Source organism: Hippoglossus hippoglossus, chromosome 20, assembly GCF_009819705.1.
Source record: "Hippoglossus hippoglossus isolate fHipHip1 chromosome 20, fHipHip1.pri, whole genome shotgun sequence".
Taxonomy (NCBI): Eukaryota; Metazoa; Chordata; class Actinopteri; order Pleuronectiformes; family Pleuronectidae; genus Hippoglossus; species Hippoglossus hippoglossus.
The window spans coordinates 626,088-647,364 of NC_047170.1; the positions used below are offsets into that span (position 1 = coordinate 626,088).

The following is a 21,277-nucleotide window of genomic DNA, read 5'->3' on the forward strand; positions in this document are numbered from 1 at the left end:
GAAATGAAATCCTTAATTAATTCAACTGCAAACAATTTGGCCAAGGAGTAAAATATAATGATAGAATAAGAGAGGGTCAATTACAGAGCCCTGGGGTACTCCCTATTGTTGGTACACACAAAATTTCCCAGCTCACAAGCCTTACACAAGGGTGCGTGTGTATATTTTTTACTATATTTCAGAGCATATATTTCCTCATTTTCCACAGGGTTTAGACCTCATTAACAATCTTGTTTTAGTGGGGAGAGATGCAACTGAAACCAGGGGACTATGTTTAATTGATTGGTGTAATTTTCAACAGGACCTGTCACTGCAGTGAGAGAAGCTAGGATCACTGGTGAGAGCAGTTAGAATTAAAGGATCAGAGTGTTGAGTGGTAAATACATTTGAACCAATGTTAAGAGGACAGGCTAGTATCTCTTGGTAGTAGTAGGTTGGATAAGGAAGTGGTCAGAGATAATCGAAGTGATGGGAGAGACAGTCAGACTAGACACTAGACTATCCCACAAGATAGAATCAAGTCAATAGTGTTGCCACTGCAGTGAGTCAGTTCACAAGAAAACTAAATGATTTTCCCAAACTAGTGGACGCATCACCTACTATAATTCCGTAGGTTTAAAGGGATAGTTAACACAAAAATTTAAATTCACTCATATTCTATCACTACTATGCCGATGGAGGGGTGGGTGAAGTGTTTGAGTCCACAAAAAATGCTTTTGGCGTTGCAGCTAAATCCAATACAGTGGAAGTTACTACTGCAGTTCTCGCAAGAACTTGCGAGTATCCCGATAACTCGCAATAGCTGCAGATAGAAAAAAAACCCTCCATACTGCTCCTGTCTCGTCATTCAAGTGTCTGTAAGACATTCAAATTCGACTCGAAACAGCATTATTTACACCATTACTACAGTTACTGCAGCAGTAACTAGGAGGAGGATAAGAGCAGGCATTTAGGCTGAAAACATGGAGTAAATGATGCCGTGGGGCCTGGTCTTCTGGGAGTTGCTACGGTGTTTTTTGAACCATCTATTTTATAATAATAATATTAGAATATTTGTCCGATTCTTCCACGTACCACTACAGGGAGCTTGCGTACCACTGTTGGTACCACTGGGTTAGAACATCTCCAGAAAGGCCAGTAAGGCACAAAATCAAATCCCTGCTCACAACAGTGAAATAAGCACTACAGTGAAAAGCCAGCTGTTCAAAGACGTAAAAGAAAAATGAGAAGAAAGCAGTTGTCACTCTTACAGAAAATCACATGCATCACAGGAAGCAGCATCACAGGAAGCAGCATCACAGGAAGCAGTGCCAGATGCCTAACCAAAATCCCGAACCTAAACCTAATTCTAAAATAAACCCTTTAACAATGCCTCAACCCCCAAACAGCTCTTTAAAGTTGTCAGGCCAAAATCTCCTTACTTGCCCAAAATATCCACACTACTAACATCTGAAACTTAAACTGGTTGTAATAATGATCAAATTAAATTAAATAAATGCATTGCTACCCCACAGAATCTGCCTGCTTACCAAATTTGGCAACGTTCAGGACAACATTATGTGGCAACACAAAATGACCTCAATAGCAAAAAAATACCTCAATTCCTAACCTCACACTTAGAAACCAAACTTAAACTCTGGATTTGCCCTAAATATTATGTTTTCAATTTCATAACAGTAATTGTGGGTTGTTTTCTACTGTTTTCTTCCCTGGATAAGTCCATTGTGCTTCAAATGAGCCTGTTGATAGGGCAGACTCTGTAAACCAATATAATGTGGGTAATTGGATTGATGAAGGTTTAGCAGAGAGAGATGCTTTTGATTGTCCAAATGATGTCCATTCTAGGTTGTTACCTAGAATGTTGGGGATGACTGCATGATTACAATTGGGACATTCTCAACTACAGTTTTTACTTGCACAGTCCTTTGCACACATACCAAATATATTTTGATAGAAATATGCATTCTGGTTAGTGGGGCAGTATTTCTCCACTGCTGGAGCTGCTCCTCACATTTCGAGGTGAATTGAACTATTGAAAAGATTATCGTGTGAGTTTGGAAAACTAAGCTGCTTTATTCTGCAGTGTTTTAAGGTAATGTCCATTCACTGGCTGTAATTAATCCTCTCCGGGCTGTTAATCCCAGTGAATGTGAGGATGTGTGCACACACACCGGCAAACCGGCAGGGAGGTTAAGCTGAGTGGGGCTGAAATCCTCTCCACTCAGATAACTCGGACAGTGTTGTCACCAGGTCTAAAACTCCAACCTGCCACATGTTCCGATCATCCACTTCATTATCCACTGTCATAATAAGAGCACAAATAATCCTCACATAAGACTGATGCACAGAGCTGTTCTGCCTCAGTTCAGTCAGTCACAGTCTGAAAAGCTGTTTTTAACCAACATTGAATCGCTTTCTCCCTTAGCAGTAAAGACATTTGTCCATAATTTCGACCTATTGTTTGAACCATTTACTCACCAAAGTAACTGCAAAGCTCTGGAGCAGTTGGAGAATCAGACACTTCCACTTGCAAGAGAAAATTAAAGAAATGCTTGTTTATTTGGCATAGTTGCGAAAAAATTGCTTGATGGGGTAATGTGTTCTAATTACAACACCACAGAGGGACATTCAGTGATTCCACCCCATTATCAAAGTCACTCTTTCTGTCACCCCATCATTACAAGTGGACTATAATAAAGAAGTGGTTTAGGATTAGGGTTACAATCTCAAGCGCTCATCCAAAATGCTTCTCAAGGTCCCCAGCAATACATCAGCTAAGTTTGACATCAATCAGCTGAGAGGTCGCAAAAGAAATATGAAGGACAAACAAAAAAGTGAAACTAATCAATTTGCCAACTATGTCTCCACACCTATTACTTCCAATTCTTTCCAAGCCTTCCATGCATAAAGTAAGTGTTCTTCATGTTGACAAAATGTTCTTAATATCCCACACGACCACATAGCACTGGTCTTAAACTGGGTTGGATGATTTGGGGCCTTGGGGATAGGGGACAGTTAAAGGGTCATCACTGTTTCCCACCAGTTCTCTTCCCCCAGCTAGATTGAAGGGGGGGCAGGGCTCTCCCCCAACTCCAGGAGGACAACTTGTCCCACTGTTACTTTTTATAAAAGCAAAAATAACACAACAGAACTGGGACTGCTTCCACCCCAGCAGAACACATCTGTTACTTGCTGCTTGCTTGTTCTGTGTGAATGCGTGTATGTAATACCAGATATTAGAAGCTTTTTAAATTCCTTCTGAACCTGGTTTAAAAATAATTAACATCCAGAACTACAGGTTCTGATGTGATTTATCATGTGATATTCTCATTTTGTTTATTGATTTGCATAATACATAATTCCTTATTGATTTTATGTTGCATTTTCACAGGAATATTGAATGAATTTAGAGGCAGAGAATTGATGTTTACAATAAATGTGTAGTTTTCAGGGCATTACTTCACCATTTTTTCAATTGCTTGGTTCCTTTGATTAGCTATTAGTTTGGGGTGTTTATGAAGCTACATAAGTGTAGCCATTACATTCACCATCAGTGTAGTCTATGTGCATGATGTCTGAATACTTTAGATTAGGGTTCCTAAGGTTCCTAAGGTTCCTAAGGTTCCTAAGGAAAGAAGTCAAGGGAAGATTCTCTCGAGTAGAATAATATAAGCATGAGACATTGGCTAATTGGAGATCTTTTATTTTGTCAGAGATTCTCTCTTTCCTCCTGTGTTTACTTGTGTTCTGTTGACTTACCATGTAAGGCATGCAGTGATGCCTGGAAGTCGTCACTTGTCAACCTTATCATTCTTTGGAACTGGAATGCTCACAGTGAGCTGCCAGAAACAAGCCAGTAAGTTTTCTCCTCCAAGATTGATGGAACACTAACTATTTAGTGTCTTGCATCACAGCATGTTGGAGTTTTGAATGGGTTACTACTGCACTGCATGTGCAAACGAGTGAATTTGTGACTTCATATAAACCTGATAGTTAAATGTTATAGTTAAACAACTCTCTGTGTTGTGTAATCTAATGTGTGTTTAAAGTATTTAGCTTAGACAGACGTCAGTATTTCAACTGCTAAAAAAACAATTTCAAACCAAATGTACCAAACTCAGTGACAAGATCAATATAATCACCCATTGATAAAGAACATAATGACTCATGATAGCGTTTATAGTTAAGGATGATCCAGTATTTTCTCTGTCTTGGCTAATCCACAGTTTGAGTCAACAGAAAAATAGAAAGCTTTGTGCATTGTTATCCAATAAAAAGACTCTCCAAAAATCACAACTTTTTATATCAACACAGATGGTGTGCTATTTTCATTCCGACAACAAATTCAGATTGCTGGGATCAATATACACTTAGCCTTTGAGCATTGTGAATGGAGATCCCACTTCTGGCTTGACCACAGCCAAATCTTAACTTTACCTAATTTACCTTAGTTCTAGAGAGAGACAACCCTGTTTTTATTTGAAAAGAGCTATGGACCTACAGTGGCAGGTTATAGACTGGTAATTACTCTTAATATTTTTAGTATATCTGATCCTATTTTAGTAAGAAGCTTCCCTGTTTTGTGATATGCTTCAGTTTTAATTTCCTTTTAATTTAAACTCCTGTCCTTCCTTCACATTTAGCCGTTGTCTTGATTAATTCAAGAGTATTTATAGGTATATTAAAGATATATATATATTATAAATACACATATATATAATTTGTTTTTCTTGACTCAGAGCAACATGTTGAAATGTCCGCTGAGTCCTCCCAGTACAGTCCTTTGGCTAAGGGAATGGTGGTGATGTTTGGGCTGTTTCTAAATTAGTACACAGGCCCCAGTGTAAGTGAAAGGAAGACCTAGAAGAGAGTGCTGTGAAGAGTGAACGTATGAAAGTGAGTCAGACAGGGAGGATCTCTGCTCACGGGCAGAGTATGGAGGGTGGAGGAGATGTTTCAGGGGCAAAGAAGCCAATAGGTCTGGAGGTAGAGTGAGCAATCCCATCAGTATGCTGAATACAGACACGTTAGAAGAGGCTTACAGGATCAGGAGCTATCCCTCTCACTACAGCCATGTATGGTCAGAAGTTGTTCAGCAAAGGAAATGAAGTAGCAGGGAAAAAAGTGAGGGTGATGTGATAGGAATCCAGCCTTCTTATGATTGACAGATGTGTATGAAGCTGAAGCACCTCTGGGAGTTGTCCTGCAGTAGCTTAGAGGGTGAAGACAAATCAACAGAGCTCACAGAACAAATTCTATTCAAACTTCCTATTGTACTGAGTAGGAATGCTTCTTATAATATTATTACAAATTTCTGTCACAGGATGACTGAAATGTGTCCCTAATGAGAGATTTCACCAAATTGTTTATACAGAGCTATCTATACTCTACATATCACATCTCTGTGTGTATTTGGGCATTTTATGATACGTAATTTGATGTCAGGTATCCAATTCTGCCAGAAAAGGTCTTAACCATTTGTTATTTTAGCTCTAAACCCACTATCAATCATTTGAATTTCCAAATAAAATGGGTATTGTTTCATGTGCATCTCCTGTATGTGTGACAGTATTATTTAAATCCTGTCTGGCAATGATGGGCTCTGCTAGTAGTAATGACTGCTACTTAATGTAATCTATTTTCAGAAAAAATTTAATAAATGGCTTTAACATAGTAATTGAAATACTTCAAATAGTGAAAGTCTAATGGATTCTAACTGTGGGTTACAGGGTCTAATACAGCTGACACACTCTTTACTTCACCTTGGTATTTTCTGATGTGTCCACCCAGGAACACCATGATTGGTTTGTGTGTAGCTCTTTGCTAGCATAGCTTTTAACAAAAGAAATACAAAGAAAATACACTTAGCAGACATAATGAAATGGATTTCACAGCTTGGGTTAGTCTGCTTGGTTAACAGTTGATCTATACTTGCTGTGCAGTTTGACAATCTCTGATATAGTATGCCATTAAATCTGCTGTCTGTTTATGTTTGAGCCTATGGACTTAACATTGTATATGTTCCCTGTTTGGTGTGTGTTTAAAGTTTGTGGACTGCAAGTGCCCATCAGAAGCCAGAGGGAACCTCTAATGAGGCAAAAATGCTGACGACAATGCTTCTTTGTCATTCTGCTTGTTACAGGCAGAAAATGAGGGCATGTCTTTGTCTTCATACTGATTCAGATTTCTCTGGAATCAAATAAGGGTAAAATATTTTGAGCTGGCAGTTTTATGCCACCTTTTTTTGAGCATGTAAAAAATGCATTTGTGTGCATTTGTAAAACAAAAGAATTCTCACAAATTCAATTTTGTGAATGTGTATTAAAGTTTTGCTGCTGTAGAAATATATATTAAGGTCATTAGATGTATCTTTCTTAGGCATTAGGAGCCTGTCCTTTCCAGGAAATGACAGCAGTGGTTTATGGTTAAATGCTTAAACAGTGACCTCCTCTCTTATTAGCAAAGGCAGGAGTAGCATGTATTGTTCTAAGCTCTAATAAGGTCTTAGGGAGGAGGTCAGGCTGCAAAGTGTAACAGCCAGAGACCTTTACTTGAAGTATTTGATCTTACGGTTAACAATCTACAGTATTTGATTTGTCTGAGGTACAGTATAAGGCTGTATTGGGCACTAGTAGAACTGTTGTGAGTAGTTACATTAATAGCCATGTAGATTTCTTGAAGACATTTCCTCACTGACCCAAATGGATTTTTTCTGTAATTGACTGCTAGGGAAATCCTTTCCTCATCATTCCAAAGGTTTTCATCCATGACCACAGCATGTCTCTGAACATTTTCAGTCATCCAGGTCATAGGATACAAAAGGTCAGATTATTGTCCAGAAGCCCGTCAATTGAAGAGGTTATTACATTGCTTTGTGCACTAAAACCACTGGATTTCCCCCTATCTGTTGCCTGGAAACCTGAACAAAAAAAAGTTGGATAAAGTGAATGATAATTTGTTTCAAAAAGGTTGCCTATTTCTCCTGTCCTAACAAAAGAGTAGACTGATTATATCTGCAGCCACAGAAATGTCCTTTATTTGTCTTCATGACACTTGCATTACATATGCATGCAAGACTGTTGAGGCATTCTGCTTTAGAATTCATTTTATTAAATGGTAGTAAAATGACAGGTAGTAAAGAATTTTCTCTTGATGACACCAGTCAGTGAGAGCATGATAGCCTATAATGTTCTGCAGTCACACCTCCATATCTGTCAACACTGCAGAGTGTGTGTTTTCTCTCCCCACACCTCCCTCTGTTGTTCCCCCTCAGAAATCACTGGCTGAATTCTCCCCAACACAATTTATACAAAGTCTGCCTGGAATTTCAATAAGCACCAGTGTGACACACTCAGCCAGGCCTCTGTACTGCACCATATGGTTACAGAGCTGCAATTCTTACTCTTCACTGTAGTTACATACAGACCAAACGTGTGTGTGTGTGTGTGTGTGTTTGTGTTTGTGTGTCTGTGTGTATCTCCCTTTCGTTGTGCGTTCAGTGCTCTCGGTGACAGTGACACCAGATAACCTCACAGTGGTGTCTGTGCTGTGGCTCCAAAAGCAAAAGTAATTTTAGTGGAGATCAATACACAGAGAGAAACTGGTGCCTGTGCTGCACATCGATCCCATCTCTGTGATTCATGGCCAGACAGAAAACCTATTAGGTATCTAAAATTAGGCTGAATGAGCTTCTACATCTTCAGACACCTGTGTCCGTACTATTATCATCTAGACTTGAAAGTTCCTGGAAGTAGAAATTCTGTTCAGTGACATGTTACTGTGCTGTCTAATGTATGGTCACTTTCAATCAGGCCTTAGTGTGGAGACATTAATATTATTTGAAATCTATTGACTCAATTAGCATCAAAACACATGCTGCCAGAATGAAAGGGTTTCTACAATGTTATTTATGACAGATAAGAACGTTGGAGTCTTTTTGCAGCGGTCAATCGTAACAGTTTTAAAAGTCTGATAGATATTAGCCTGCTGATGAGAGTAAAATGCTGTGGTCAAAGGAAATGAATACCTTCCAAGTGTAGACATTAAAAAAACAGTAGGGGAGACATAGTGCTTAGATGTAATCTTTTCATTGACATTGTTGACAGAATAATGAGCATATCAACATGGTTTTATTTTCTCTTGGCCCTCTGTCCACTCAGATATATCTGGTGTTTTGAATGTCAGTGGCTATACAGGTGGGGGGGGGGGGGGGAAATAAATATACTGGCACTCAGATGCCAACATCTGCCATCTCGTAGTGTACCCCAAAAGTGACAGCATTTGACATGCTCAACTCCGATGACAAAAGCTTGTAAATGCACTGAGAAAACTGAGAGAATAACAAACAGGGATCAGAGGGTTAAGTTTCACTGATGCTGCTTGTGGCATCCGATTCTTCAGTGGTCATTGTGTCCTCCACAGCCACCAAGGTGTGAACCACCCCAGACCCTAGCCCTCAGTGCCAGACTGATATGGATTTATATATATATTAAACACAAATGCAACTAATTATGTAGAATTTGAATTTTAATAAATGTACATCTTTTCTGCAAAAAAAAAAAATCATATTGATGCATAATGGTCTTTTTTTTAATTATCATCCAGACAATAAATTGGACTCTATTTCAGTTAGAGTTCAGTGACAGGTGGTTCCTCACTCATGATAACAGGATGCTATGTGTGGGTATTTAGCTCTGTCAGTCACCGGGGGTCATCCTGGGCAGCTGTGGCTCAGGAGAGCGGATCGTCCACTAACCAGGGGGTCGGTACTTCTATCCTAGTATTTCTGTTGAACAGATGATGCTACAGTAGCTCCTTGGATCAGCCCATTTTTTTTACTTGGCTCACTCTGTCACTGGACCTGCCTGGGGATTTTGCTGTAGGCAATGTAGGAATTTACATCCTGTTTTTCATGTTGTGCATGAGAAAAAGCTTAACAAAGTCTGTGGAAAAAATATTCATGTGGAAAAGATAAAGAATCTTTTGGGAAATTTGTTTGTCTGTTTGTGTTTTAATTAAGGGTAGGTCCTGACACACTAAGCCCCGAGCTGGCCATGTGTCAAGAGTGTTCAGCACCATTGGTTCTATACAACCAACATGGTGAATTTGGCCAGAATCCTGAAATAGTGGCAGAAACAGCCTGGTAACTAGTGGCACCCATTTTATGTTACTCTTTTCTACTTATGTGAACTTTTACCCATGTTATTTTTTTGTAATTTCCTAGTTGTGAATTAATCTATTTAATTAAATGTTTTTGTTTGTCTAGTTATCCCCTCAGAATGAATTTGCAATATTTCATTGAGTCAGAATTTTCATTTGTTTATGGCCAAATACCTGAAAGACTAATTCCCCTAACCTCAGCTGATTGCCTGAGTCCAGCTTCTGGCCTGGGTGAAGACTGGTTTAATACAGAAGTTGCTCTCATTAGGAGACTAGGGAGGAGATGATCTATAATATAATGACCTGACTTGCTGCCTTATTGCATTATTTCCATTGTGTTTTCTAGTAAAATAAATCAATTTTATTATAAGTGACCTAGATTCACCTTTGACACAATTGCTGGTGATTCATAGGTGAGCAAATACTAATAAGAAAACGTATAACAAGTTCCCCTAAGAAATTGTAGTGATAGTTCCATATTTGAGAGATTTTAAGTCTGGTTAGTATACACATAAGTCTAATTAAGTGGGTTTCTCCCAAACCACCACCAAGAAACATTCACAGTGGGTGGACAGCTGATTTTAAGATAGTCCTCCTTCATATAGAAGAACATTTAGATCGTGAGAAGCCCTCCAAGGTCACCCTGAAGGATCCAATGAAGGTGTGTGTGTGTGTGGGTGTGTGTGGGTGGGTGGGTGGCTGTGTGTGTTGGCAAATTCTGCTGCAGAGCTGTTGTTTTTTTTTTTGCTGTGCACAGATGCTCAGGCTGCTGGTTCGCTGAATAATCACATTCAGAAAGAAAATGTCCTTAATTTCGGACACATTATTTCCCAATTCCAAAGTCTGATATTATTGTGCAGTTTTGTTCCAGCACACGTTGAGCTGTACGGTGACAAGAAATTGATTTTGATGATTGTCTTTGGTCCACGTTGGCAAAGATGGATTAAAGAGCACAGCTGGGTCCCAGTGGAGGGCTAAACTTGTAACAATCAGTACTTCAAAAATACTCTTCCTCATCCATTAGTTGAGGCGAGAGATTCAAAGCCTGAGGTATCAAAGAAAATTCAATCTATGAATGTGTGAGTGTGAAGTCTAAATGGCTGCCCACTGAGCTGCAGGGAAGTCACAGCTGAGGTTCGGCCCACCAGGCGTCTCTGTCACCTTGAGGAGAATTTGGCAACATGCTTGACTCCAATTCGTCACTTCCTATAATAGAGGAGAAAGGCAGTGGTAGTGTCACTATGTGCTGAGGGGAGGGGACATGATGCACTTCACCTGCTGAGCTACCTTAATGTATACAAAGAAAATAAAACCCCAGATAAAGCGATTGTCACTGTTAGCGTTAGCTCATGGAAAGCAGAGCAATATGTCAGTTTAAGGGATAATTCAGGCTTATTACAAATTAAGAGTATAACTTTAAAAGAGAAATTCCATCAGTTATGATAAAATGCACAAGCAAATACAGTGCATGCTGAACACAGTGACATGACTGTAACAAGGGCTTACATGTCAAGAAAGCAGCCAGACGACCTGTCAGGGCAGAAGCCAACCTTCATTTTATCCACTTTATTAAAACCACTTTCAGTGTTGTGCAAGTTCAAACTTGCTTAAAGTTCATTTCATAAAGATGAAAATAAACTATAGGTCATGTTCATAGTTCACAATTTAGAGTTTTGAACTAAGTTCACATTCCCAAAAATAAACTAGTTTACATTCATATCTACCATTTCTTTTTACCCCTTAAAGGGACATTTACAGAAAAACACCCTTCTCCCTTTTTTCGCCCTCGCATCCTATCTGGGCACTTTTCTGGCCAAGTGGTTGAAGGCAGTCAGTGGTATGAGGCTGGCCAGTCACGTGCCGCTAGTAGACACGGGCCCCGCTGCAGTACAAACACTAATGAAAATGGAACCATTACGCTTGAATTCCTCAGTCATCAACACGCATATACAAACACACTTGTACCATTGAGTATTGAATGTTCTATATGCAGACAAATCTGATCCACTAATGTGGCTAACCCACATCCAGAGGCTCAGGATGATTAAATGCTACAACCCAAACCCATCCACTAGCACGCCTCAGCTTCCTGCAGTGACACACAAAATACAAAATCCACTCAAATCAGTGTTCTGTTCTGTGGTGTCATCAGCATCTCAGCCATAACCCCCACTCTGGCTCAAGGACAGACTGACGAGTCAAGCGAGAAGCAAAAAGGAAACCGAGCAATTAAGTTCTCCCTCTGTGCTGTGAGTGACTTGATGGTCTCTGTGAAGCTGCTTTGATTCAAAAGGTGACACTGATTGCTTTTTATCTCTGTGGATAATAGAACAGCAGCATGTCACCATTACATTCTGCACAATGTGTCAGTTTTCTGTTAATCAGATGGTTTACTCATGCAGTTACTGTACATGGCACGAATTAAGTGACACCAATTCATTCTGAGTAATTGTTTGGCTTTGTGGTGATGGAATTTTGGATCCATGTTCTTATTTTTAAAGTGTGTTTATTCAGCAGCGGCCCAGTGTAGAGGAAACTGCCCCAAGGCCCTGACCCATAAGAGACTACATGTCTGATGATATTGGTCATTTGACTAATTGTAATTATTTTGTAATTTTGATTAACAAAAATACAATATCAACAATTAATTACTGTAATTTATATAATGCTATATTGTATTCGAATGATAAGCTCAATCAATAAATTGGTTTTCAGGATGTATAATTTTAAAAAATGTACATCCAAGAGAAGTTAAAGTGTTGATTGGGCAATACCATCATAAGAGCAAGGGCTGGAGGTGGAGGTCTGTGCCCCACAGAGCTTTGTCTCAACATCATCAAGTCAGTCTGGGATCACATGAAGAGACAGAAACAATGAAGACAGCCAAAAGTTCTCAGAGAGGCTTAGAACAATCTACGTCTAAACTGTCCCTACGTGTATGTTGTGCTGTTTCAAATGGAGGCTGGTCATACTGAACATTTGATTTAGTTTTTATTTCTGCTCACTTCAGTGAAGATACTTAATGAATATATCTAACTATTTGTGTTACTGGGTATTACTGGATAGGAACTGTGAGGCAACATTGTAAACCCATCCAACCTTTTCTTTTGTCCTGGGGCCCCCAAAATGTCTACTTCAGCCATTTATGGCGAGCTGCTATAATGTGATGACAGTGAGTTGTTTAAAGAGTCATTGGTTTTCTGTAGATTGACATTTCACTGATTTACCTGAGCTATAAAATCACTATTTCCACTGCAATAGCATGACTCGGTAGAAAGAGTTATACTGCAATTATTGTAATTCTGTGACTATGTTGTTTTTATCTCATTAATCACCCTTGTTACTCTTGTGTCTAAATATTTATCTCTATTCTTTTTATTCAATGTGTTACAATATAATATGAAATTCAAGCCATTTCTGTTTAAAGAGTCCCCGGTTAGCAGTGTAGAGCAGTGTTTTGTTGAAGAATGAATGTGGTGTCCCTCCTTTCACCCCTCTGTGCTACTGTAAGCCAGACTGCAGAATCCCACTGCGCATGAATAAAGGGCAGTCAATACCTGGAGCTTCTCCATGTTTCTACAACATCACACACAACCAGTCTGGGTGTACTACACTGCCTCCATGAGGGCAGCACCCGTAATTACCATGGTTCCTATGGCAGCAGTGATGGTAATGTTAAATACGTGGTGTTACACGATGTGTAGGATTCTGTTGTAAGTATTCACACAAGAGGACGCCTTCGGTATGCTGTGGCATATGTTAACTGTACAGGACTGCTTATTGACCTCTACTCCCACCCGAGTGTATGTATGCATTCTTCAATAGCTGAGTCTAGTTTCCAACTGCATCTTTTTTTATCCACATCGCCCAGAGGGCTATTATGTGTTCTATCATTATATCTGTCTCTGTCTCCACGGTGATTTGTCACCACGGATACATCCTCCGTGGCAACAGCTGTCGGTGAGGCAGCTGAGGGTGACGCCTATGATGAGGTGTGACAGCAAGTGTATTTTTAGCTTCTCAGCCAGGTAGCCAGAAATGGTGAGTTCAGACACTTCACAGGATGTTTGTAGAAAGGGAATAAGCACAAAGGCTGCTTTGTAAAAGACTCACATTAGTATGGAATGAGGCTGCTGATTGTGCCCATTTTATTTTTTGAACAATGTTTCCGTATGCCAGCATTCATGTGGTTTCCATCATATACATCATATGAGACATTCGTGATTCCTACTAAACAAGGTTGGACTGTCAAAAACAGGCCAGAACATGTTTTTTTATTGCAAAAACTGCATCTCAGTGCCCATTGTGCACCCTGCTATTGTGTGCTGCCATGGATAATGTTATGTTCATGTGGGAAGGCAGCGATGGGAAAGATCTCCATGGTTACGACTTATAAGTCATTGACAGGGTGCTGCTAGGCCCCTGAGTTCTCTGATAACATTTGAGTAAAAACATTCAAAGTTACTGAATGCAGTTGCAAGATTGAACTGTAGCTGAAGTGACAAAACTAATATTACATGATCCAATCCTGAGTGCTGACTAAAATTTGATACAGATACATATGGTTGAATAATAATTATATTAAAAAAATGAATGCCGCCCTTTTTGTTTCCTGTAATGTATGTAGAAAGCCTAGGCATGTATGAAATAATAACATTATAGCATTTTTTTAAGTAACTCAAAAGCTGCTTGGTTGCAAATATGCTTGCATTAAGAAAACATAGACTTGTTATGTTTTGTGATTAAGGTTATCAGTGATGGCCATCATTGAGATGTCACTTTCCTGAATAGGAGAATAGGAGCCAGCAGTGACACCAGGTTTTTTCCTACTAAGGCACATATAATAGAAGATCGATTTTCTTACGGTATAATACCTTCCTGATGTTTTAGTGTGAGGTAATAGAGGAAGAGCTCCTTTTTAGTTGATAGAAGAACCCTCTGTTAAATCTGAATCAGTTTATTTAGGTCTGCACATTTCAATTTCCATTTACCATTTCAATACTGATTAATCTATTTTAATGTGTTGGTTAATTTGCCAAATACAATTGTCAAAGATAAGTAAAGATTCCCCTCATAAGTGATGTTTTCATGGCTCTAATTTGAATTCAACTAGTAAAAGACAGTTTACAGTGATGGACATATGTGATAAGGATAATGGAAAAACCCAATCTTTATCATATTTAACAGCAGGCTTGTTTAATTCAATTAAATTAAAGTGATAAACTGATACTGTATTCCGCCTAGGGGATTATGTTTTTGTCTGTGTTGGTTTGTCTGTCTGTAGACAGTAGACAGATTACCACAAAATTTGGTTAGAGGGTGCAGTATAATTCAGGGAAGAATGCATTCAATTTTGGTGCAGATCTTAATTGGGATGGGTCAATAGGATTTGTGGTGGTGGCAGGCCGTTTTTAAAAATTTGAGTTACAATAATTCATGAATCTTAATGACAAAAACTGGCATATTATATAAATTATATATTTGTGAGGTAGTTGTGTGCAATTTGGTGCAGATCCAAATAAAAATCTGGATCTAGTGAATTTATGTATGGTTTCATAAGGCAGAGGTATGTGCTCTTCTCACTGCTATTCTAGTTATTAAGCTTTTTCTGATCATTAATTCTTGTGTGGTTTGTTTTGATGAAGAATATCAGTCAACTAATTTAGCAGCCACAATTTTAGGCTTGAATTAAAAACTCAGCAGATCATTTGCAAGTCAATTAATCATATTATCTTGTCCTTGTTTCTTCTGCCCCTGCCACCTTTCCTCCATGTCCCAGCGGTGGTTATTCCTGATGGCGCTTCAGAGAGGGCGGGGTTCGGGGATGAGCTCGGAAGTGAAGACGATCTCCTGTATGAAGACTTTCGCAGTTCTGGACATCGTTTTGGACACCCAGGAGGGGGCGGAGGGGAGCAGCTAGCCATCAATGAGGTGAGCAATATGGAGATGCAAACAGTTATTCTGACAGTGCAAGTATTTGTGCTTGATGTTACTACTTGGGGGCACCATAATAAAAAATAATGCTTTAAAACTGGTAATGATTGTGTTTAGGTGAAGATGTCTATATACCAAAATTGGCGCAGCTGTGGCCTTAGGCTGTAGAGTGGATCTTCCACCAACCAGAAGGTTGGCGGTTTAATTCCCGTCCCCACCATTTCGCATATTCTTGAAATATTTTGAAGTCCAAACTGCCCCTGGTAGCAGTGTGTGTTATTGATGGGTGAATGGCAAAAAAAACTGTAATGTGAAGCGATTTGCGTTGTCATCAAGAAAAATGATGCATGTAAGAAGTTGGTTCACTGTTGTGACTAAATGCTACGATTGGTCTCCTCTCCCCAAATGTAGTGGGGAAGTGTCTGTAACCAGATCATAGGCTGTATATAAAGATGGACGACATGACATCACCATAAAAGTGAAGCCAAAACATCCTGATTGCCCCCTGGTTGTAGTATAGGTCAGAAACCCCACCTCTTCCATGTTAGCAGATGGGACAGTGGAAAATCTTAAAGAGAAAATTGTTCTCAAAGATGGTTTCCGTCATTTTAGGTAGTCCTATCACAATTAGGGTTGGGCTGTCCAGCATCATGTTTATGAAGAATCTATGAATTATTAATATTGCAATTACTAGAGGAAACTCTCTTGCTGATTTATTGTTACATCCTGGCTGTTCCAAATGTTCTCATTGCATATGAAACAGCCCTAGTTTAGACTAAATATGGCCGGACTTCCTTCCTTCCTATGACATACTTTCTTATTAGGTACTAATAGCCATAAAATATGAATAAAATGTTTATCGAAGTAAAAGAAAGAACTTGTTGAGTGTATTTACAATATGCACAAGTATGCACAAATCGCCTATGGCTTTACATTTCAGAAATTGAACACACATATATTTTTTGCTAGTTAACAGTTGGCCTAGACTTTTTTTTAAATGACCGTGATCAAGGAGTGCTCCGGGAGTTTCAGAGCTCACGTCTTCGCAACCAGCTGTAGGGAAAAAGCAGTTTTGATTGCCTAGCAATCCCAGACTACCCGAGCAGTACTGGTAGCTAGAGTGAATTGTTTATGGCAATGTTCAGGTTGTAACTAAAACAACATAACCACGCCATTTTAATTGCCTGATGGCCGCCACAATTTTGGCCCCATTATCAGTAGTTATGCAGGAGATTTTTCTTTCCTCTATCTTCCAATCAGGTATGGTCCCACGCAATGCCTCTTCCAAGTCAGCTGAATGGTTTTCTGGCATGAAGCTTTTTTGTCAACATTTCGATTCCAAATTCCACTCTTTGCTGACATACTGTGCTGTCACTGACAACATCATGTTGCAGGTGGACCACATGTCAGTTGTCAGAGCCCATATTTCATCATCCAGCACTGCTAAAATGTTTGATCTGATGTTGTTGTGCAATTTTGGGACTGTGGTCTTGGAGAACAATGTCCCACCTGGCAGCTCATACTGCTTGTCAAATGTCTGCTGCAAGTTAACAAGTTACAGCATCAGTAAACTGCTTCCGTCTTTCACTGTCACGCTTGTACTTTGTAATTTTTGCAAAACATTAATAATTAGTCTTTTATCTTTCATTATTTTTCACTGCATACTTCGTCATATGCCATTTAAGTTGACGTTGCCCAACCCTAATCACACAGATGTACGGGGTTTCTAGTCGAAAATGTCATGATCGACAGCTGAGACTGACTTGAGAGTGCGTGGTTTGGTAGAACCTTAAAACTGTGGATTTACACCACGATCACTGCTGCACAGGCTGCACCCTTTGGAGGCTGCATTTGTAGACCAATTACATCACAGCAGAGTGACTAGGCTGTCTCGATTCGAAGGCTCCGACAAATGTGTCCTTCCACCCCAGAGCAACAGAGGCTCCACCAGGTGGATCATTCCCGGCCCAACATATCCCATAATTCATTGCGCTTCAGTGATTAACTGTTTTTCAAAGAGGTAAGGGAGGCAAAAGGCGAGACAAAACCGTTTTTAAATGTTAGTACTCAACCCAACAGCTCACGGTACACATGTTAAAAAAACATTTTTTTCATCCTTTTTAATAAACCAAGGACCATTTTCTTCTTTGTTGCTTGGTAACCGCTGTAAGGGCGGGACAAGCCAGTGACGCAATAGGAAGACCAGACTGTCTCATTCCGGTTCGTCTGACGCTGTCTATGCGGCTGTTGGAGGATTCCGGGTCCCCCGAAGGATGCAGCCGCTGAATTGAGACACACGCCTTCTGATTCAGATCACTGCCTGACTATTGTTATAAAGTACAGTAAAGCGGCTGATCGTTACACCCCCAGTTGTTTACTGTTGTAAGTGAAACAGAGCCTGGTCTCAGCAGAGGCTGGTAAAGGGCTCTCTTGGCCTTTTCACAAGTGCTCTGACGTTGCTGGATTATTTGGTTGTCATGGATACCTACTCTGGTTCTGTTTATGCACGATTTCAGTCAAATGTGATTTAAAGAGAAGATCTGTTTACTCACTGTGTGACACTGCCAATAAATAGTTGATCTCTGTATATATTTGTCATGTTGAGGCAATCTGAGTTTCCTGTTACCAAGCTGGATCTTGTTTAGGTTTTATACAGCCTGAAAGGAACACACACTAAAAGAGTTCTGGCACAGTAACCTATAGCCAAACAATTGAATAGCCAAATACTGGTCAAATAATCTGTTACAGATTTCAGATATAAAATCTTTTACTTTTTACATCTGCACTGCATTCACTTGGTCGACAGTGACTGATCAGATCATTTTTCTTCTTCTCCCTGACAACCAGAGAGAGTCAGCCCTTTGCTGCCATCCAGTGGGTTAATGGATGGTTGCTGTCTGTTATCTAGGAACTTGAAGATTGTGTCTTAACAAAAAGGTGCTGTGTGCTGTTAATAAAATGGCTTCGTTGCTGTGGAGAGGAAGGCTCAGTCAGTGGAGATAGTGAGATGTCGAAGAGGTGTGTGTGTTTTGTGTTCTCAGATTCTAGCTACCTTAACATGGCTCTTTTCTCCATTTTATATTAAATTCCATTTTATGTTTAACTCTGTATCTTTGGGTTTTACCTTTGGTGAAAACCAACAATTCAGGGAATTTATCTTTCTATGCCTCCGTGCCGACAACAGCCAGTGACTGGAGGCATTATGTTTTCGGGTTTTATGTCCGTCTGTCTGTCCTTTCGTCTCATTCCCTTGAATGCGATACTCAAGAATGCCTTGACTGAGTTTCCTCAAATTTTTAAAAATATTTCCATTTACTTAAGGCTGAACTGATTAGATTTTGGTGGTCAAAGGTCATTGTGACCTCACAAAGCACTTTTTTTGCCGTGTGAATGCAATTTCTCCGACTTGAGGGAATCCATACATTTGGCACATACATTCACTTGCGCTTGGATTTCATCGTTGTAGCCCAAGGTGAAAGGTCAAGGTCACGGTGGCCTTACAAAGTATGTTTATGTTTTTCTTGAACATGATATCGTAAGATCAGCTTGAGGGATGTCTTCAAATTTTGTACAAACTTTCACTTCATCTCAAAGATGAACTGATTCGATTTTGGTCACAATAACCTTAATGTTACTGTGTTTCATTTGTCAAAGGTAAAGGTGACAGTGACCTTTATATGAAAAAAGTATGACAAATGTTCCAGTAACTGCACTGGTACAACCGCAGTGGTATAATTCTAGTTTTTCTATTTTCTGACATTCATCTGTCATGTTGGATGAAGGTGTGGAGGTAAATGAGGTTTGTTGTGGGGATTGAGAAATGGAACCAGGATGATTCTGATGATTCAAATGATACTACTAATTCTCTGTTAAACTTTGCTTTGAAGGAGGAAGCACTAATATACATGCATAATATACAATCATTCATGTATATCTTGTAATGAAAGAATCGATTCAGGCACATAAAAATATATATAAGGGTGTAATATCCATTATTTCTGTCAACCCAGCTTTACAGTTTTACAAAGATTTCCCTGCCATAATCTCTCCTAGCAGAACCATTATTGTGTCATATTGCTGTGGCTCAGGAGATAGAGCAGGTTGCCCACTAACCAGAAGGCCGGCAGTTCAACCCTCATTTCCCCCGTTCTGCATGCCAAAGTGTCCTTGGAAAAGATACTGAACTCCAAATTGCCCCTGACGGCTGTGGTGTATGAGTGATGTATGAGATGTGTATGTATGAGATGTCTACAGAAGGTACTACGTGAATGTGTGTGTGAATGGGTGGATGGCAAAACTTTGAGTGGTCAAGACTAGAAAAGCTCCATATAAATACAGACCATTTACCATCTATACAAAGTTTATACAATGTGGTATAACTTCAGAGGGTCAAAAACAACATTTCACATTTAAGAAAGGGTGGGACAACACTAATGTCCCTATGACTCTTCAATGTATTTTGACTGTTTCTGTGTCTTGCTTGAGTCTGAATTAATGAAAGATGAGTTCGGGAATATTCATATGATATCTTTTAACATGTCATGACATAAAAATGTGTCGTGGCTTAAAGGAATAAGGACTTAGGAGACAGGGCTGCTGGGCTTCCACGGGTTACATCAGAAGGACCAGTCTTACTATCTTGTATTATCAGAGCTATACAGACGTGGGTTTGTACAAAGCAAGTTCAACATACCCAGGAAATGTTTTTGTTGTCTGGTTTCACTGAATCTAACATTGGTCTGTCCTGGATAACCTGTACTATAAAGTTCATTATCAACAACCTCACTTAAAGCTTGGTTTACCATCCAGCTAAGTGTGTTTATATTAAAACTTCGGCCATTAATTACAAGCAGCATAATCTTAACCATGAATTAAGTTCCTTAGCACGATCTGAGGAGAAATTTTGATACTTGCAGGTTAAAACAATATAGAAGTACACACACACACACACACACACACACACACACGTAAACACACAAGCTATTCACCTTTTCCCTTGAGATCCGTACATTATTCTGCATGGCCTCCATCATCCCACTCCCTCTGTCCCTCTCATCCAAACAACCCACCCCACCCCCCTCTCTCACTATCCCAGAGGTTGCTATGGTCCTGCCTCAACTACTCTGGTATCCAGGATACGCTGACACATCGTGCATTCCGATTGGCTGTTGGCTATGCAAGGGTGGGCACACAAAAAAAGATAGGGAAGGAAGGGGGAAAAAGGGCGATCCTGGTAGTTCGATAGATGGCTGAGGCAGCACGGCTCCAGGGACTACACCGAGCACCATTTTAGCTGGAGCTTAAAGGAAAGAAAAGGTGTTCAGAGACTGAGCGATAGGAGAGAGAAAAAAGCGAGCCAAAGGGAGAACAAATGGCTGGTTGTTTCTGGAGGTAGAACGACTGAGCATATGTGTAGGCTGGAGTGAGAGAAGAACAAGCCGGAAAAGCGAACAGAGAGAAAAAAAGGAAGAGGGAGGAGGATAGGAGGATAGGAGGAGGAATGAGCATGAACCGGAGAGATGCAGATTCACGTATTTTGTCTTTCATCCTGACATCCTGACCGTGAACAAGAGAAAAGGAACGAAAAGGAAGAGAAGGACAAAATTGGTGGAAGACGGAAAGAAGACAGAGAGGGGAGGTGCCTTTTCTTCAAGGAGGAGAAAGGGAGTAAAGGAGGAGAGAGGGATGCTCAGCACGTAACACACAAAAAGCTTCGCAGAGCATACAGTCATACAGGCTGACACAGATAAGCACCCAGCATCCACCGGCAGGCCGGGGCCACAGGCATCGGCAAAGTGGCAGGAGAAGCAGAGGAGGAGACCGCCAGAGCTGAGCGGAGGAGGAGATCAGCGGAGGACAACAACGGAGATAGTCGAGGAGGAGGACGAGGTGACACTGTGTGGTGTGGAGGCTCAGCACTGAGGGAGAGGCGACGGGGGAGGGGCGGCGGTGCTGAGGAGGAGGAAGAGGAGGAAGCCAAGGGACTGATGGCTCGCGGCACTGGCTCGGGGAGGTGGAGCAGGCAGAGGTTGGGATTCTTAAACACCATGCTGCGCTGCAACCTCCCCCCAGAGACCCAGAAGGTGGTGGTGTTCATCATCATGATGCTGCTCATCATCATCAACGTAGTGCTCATGTTCCTACTGGCCTTCCAGTAGAGAGCATAAACATATAACTCTCTGAA

General features: G+C 40.2%; 1 protein-coding gene across 5 annotated transcripts in view; it reads left to right on the forward strand.

Moving 5' to 3' along the window:
• arhgef4 (Rho guanine nucleotide exchange factor (GEF) 4) overlaps window positions 1-21,277 on the forward strand; it is a 71,229-nt gene that overhangs the window by 32,883 nt on the left and 17,069 nt on the right. For 4 of the 5 annotated variants that reach the window (XM_034571789.1, XM_034571788.1, XM_034571790.1 and 1 more), the window contains one exon: window positions 14,939-15,090. In XM_034571789.1, coding sequence (XP_034427680.1) covers window positions 14,939-15,090 — 152 coding nt within the window. Of the gene's footprint in view, window positions 1-14,938; window positions 15,091-20,286; window positions 21,177-21,277 lie in introns of those variants that run through there. The other variant, XM_034571795.1, reaches the window with a different exon arrangement.